Below are 2,347 nucleotides of genomic sequence, written 5' to 3' on the forward strand. Positions count from 1 at the left end.
GTTTTAGCAAGGACGTGAGGGAACTCAAAGCTTTGGATCTAGATCAATTCTTGGAGAGTTCTTGGATGCATGGTTGCATCTTTTGTAATCGATCGACATCGTTGCAATAAAGAGATTCGTTGGCGGTGTCATCTCTGTTCTTCTCGGATCTTCGTGAAATCTTCGTGCTAGATCTTTCTAATACTTTGGTGCAGGTTCATCACAAGTTTATAATACTTTGCTGCAGGTTTATCACGAGATCAAGAGAAGATTGCAATTAATTCATCTTTCTTGTTATTCCTCGAAATTGGTTTTAGATTAATCCTCGTAACTTTCTGTCAGCTGTTACTATTTTGATCATATCTTTTGATTGGTAAGTCCGATTGAGGTGATTCTTGTTGCGTTGGTTAGATAATTTTAATACCTTTCTTTTCCATACTCATAAGTATTTTTTGGTTCATCCAATCAAAAGTTACGGCTGTTTTACTATCACGGACAGAAAGGTGATTTAGGGTTTGAACTTTCGGGAAAAGTTTTAATTTGCTTCCGCGCAATCATTCACCCCCCCTCTGATTGCCTATCTCGATCTCACAGTTCCACATTTGAAAGGAAAATAAAAATCCCCGTTGTACCAGTTCCATTTGTTTGCGATTATGAATTTACCAATTACCATTGCTTTTTTTAGACAAGAGAAGCATCCAGAAGTACTTGCCTTGATCACTTTATTTCGACATAATCAACAGCCAGCAGTCCTTGCTACTCATATCTCACTCGATGATCCCACCAAGCCATGAAGCCACTACTAGCTAATAGCTATAGGATATGGCAAAGCAGAGCAGTCTAGCTCGAAAACTCTGTCAGTCAGACTCAGACGGTGCCGGGGTTGCGGACGGAGCAGTTCCTACGGACCTGCCCCCGCGAGCCCGTGAGCACATTGATCTGCCCCATCTTGGCCACAGACACCCCGTACTGCTCGAAGAACTCCCGCTGGCTCCGCGCGAAGCGGGTGACGATGGGCCTGGTGGCCGGGTTGGTGAAGAGGTCCTGGTCGGAGACGAAGAGCCCTTCCCGGTTCACCAGGTTGACGTAGTACCTGTTGTCGAAGGCGTTGGGCGTGGACACATCCAGCACGGTGCTCCGGTTCACCCCCTTGGCCGGGCAGATCTGCCTGAGCCGGGCCGCGAACGGCGGGTTCATGTTGGGGTCCTGCCGCGGGTAGAGCCGGTCCTCGAAGGAGCTGCAGGGGGACAGCCCCACGGTGTGCGCGCCGGAGATGGCGACGAGGTCGGTGGCGTCCAGGTTGATCTTGTTCAGCACGGCCAGGAGCGCCGGCACGGTGGAGGACGGCGCGGGCAGGCCCGCGATGACGTCCTGCATCGTGGCGAACCGCGGGCTGTCGCGCCGGCCCAGGGGGACTTCGTAGTCCGGCCCGCCTGAGACCACCACGGAGTCGCGGGCCGCCAGGGCCAGGATGTCGGAGCAGGAGACCACGGCGCCCCTGCACTCTCGCTCGAGACGGTCACGGATGTCGCTGATGGCCCTGATGGCGGAGGGCCGGAGCCTGAGGTTGGGCGGCGCCCTCTGCTCCCCCATCTGGTCCTGTGGGCCCGTCGCCGAGCCCACCAGCAGCACAGACGCGTCGCACCCCTGCATTGTGTGCATCAATTAATACCCCGTGCATGCATGCGCAAATCGACCACCGGTTATAATGTACCTGGACGAAGCAGTCGTGGAAGTGGAGGCGGAGGAGTCCGGCGGCGAGGCCGATGTCCTTGCGGACGGCGTCCTTGATGAAGTCCCGCACGATGGACTCGGCCCGCGGGCAGCTCTGCCTGTAGAAGTCCAGCGACAGGCCCCGCGCCAGTATCGGCGGCTGCCGCTTCTGCCGATGTGCAAGTGACACTGCAGGGCAGCTCGAAGCCACTAACGCCAAGATTGCCGCTAAGGCGAGCACAGCACGAGCCATCTCGGTCACAACTCTGTATCGATCTGCCCTGCTAGCTGCCTACCGCTGTCCCCGTATATATATGCGCTATGCACGCATGTTTGTATGCAAGTGCGTGCCGCGCGTGATTAATTGTGCGTGCCGTCACTCGACTGAGATCGGTTAGCTACGCACCGTCCGGGCCGGTAGAGCCAGGGTTTTATATATGGAAGCCTGCCTTTAACAACGGGCTGGCGTGCACGCATGTACGACGGTGGGTTTTGGACACGATCGATCGATGCATGGCATGCATGCACGGAATGGATCGCGACACGCGAGCTGGACAAGGAGAGATGGGTGTGAGAAACGAACAAAAGAGATTGATCCCTGTCACTTTTATTTCCTTTAGGCCCGTGAGTTTGGTCCGGCACGTATGTGCAGAAC

General features: G+C 54.7%; 1 protein-coding gene across 1 annotated transcript; it reads right to left on the reverse strand.

Moving 5' to 3' along the window:
* Nucleotides 1-672: 672 nt before the first annotated feature.
* On the reverse strand, nucleotides 673-2,082 carry LOC100828076 (cationic peroxidase SPC4). The gene is made up of 2 exons (XM_003566622.3): nucleotides 1,694-2,082; nucleotides 673-1,626 (listed from the first exon to the last, which is right to left on the reverse strand). The coding sequence occupies exons 1-2, from the start codon at nucleotides 1,943-1,945 to the stop codon at nucleotides 847-849; spliced, it is 1,032 nt and encodes a 343-aa protein (XP_003566670.1). The 5' UTR covers nucleotides 1,946-2,082; the 3' UTR covers nucleotides 673-846.
* Between the last annotated feature and the right edge of the window lie 265 nt (nucleotides 2,083-2,347).

This window comes from Brachypodium distachyon, chromosome 2 (assembly GCF_000005505.3).
Source record: "Brachypodium distachyon strain Bd21 chromosome 2, Brachypodium_distachyon_v3.0, whole genome shotgun sequence".
In the NCBI taxonomy this organism is placed as follows: Eukaryota; Viridiplantae; Streptophyta; class Magnoliopsida; order Poales; family Poaceae; genus Brachypodium; species Brachypodium distachyon.

Excerpts from the sequence above, each read along its gene's own strand:
- LOC100828076 (XM_003566622.3), bottom strand. The coding sequence starts at position 1,945 with ATGGCTCGTGCTGTGCTCGCCTTAGCGGCAATCTTGGCGTTAGTGGCT. Across the intron at positions 1,627-1,693 it reads TCCACGACTGCTTCGTCCAG|GGGTGCGACGCGTCTGTGCT; the intron begins GTACATTATAAC and ends CACACAATGCAG.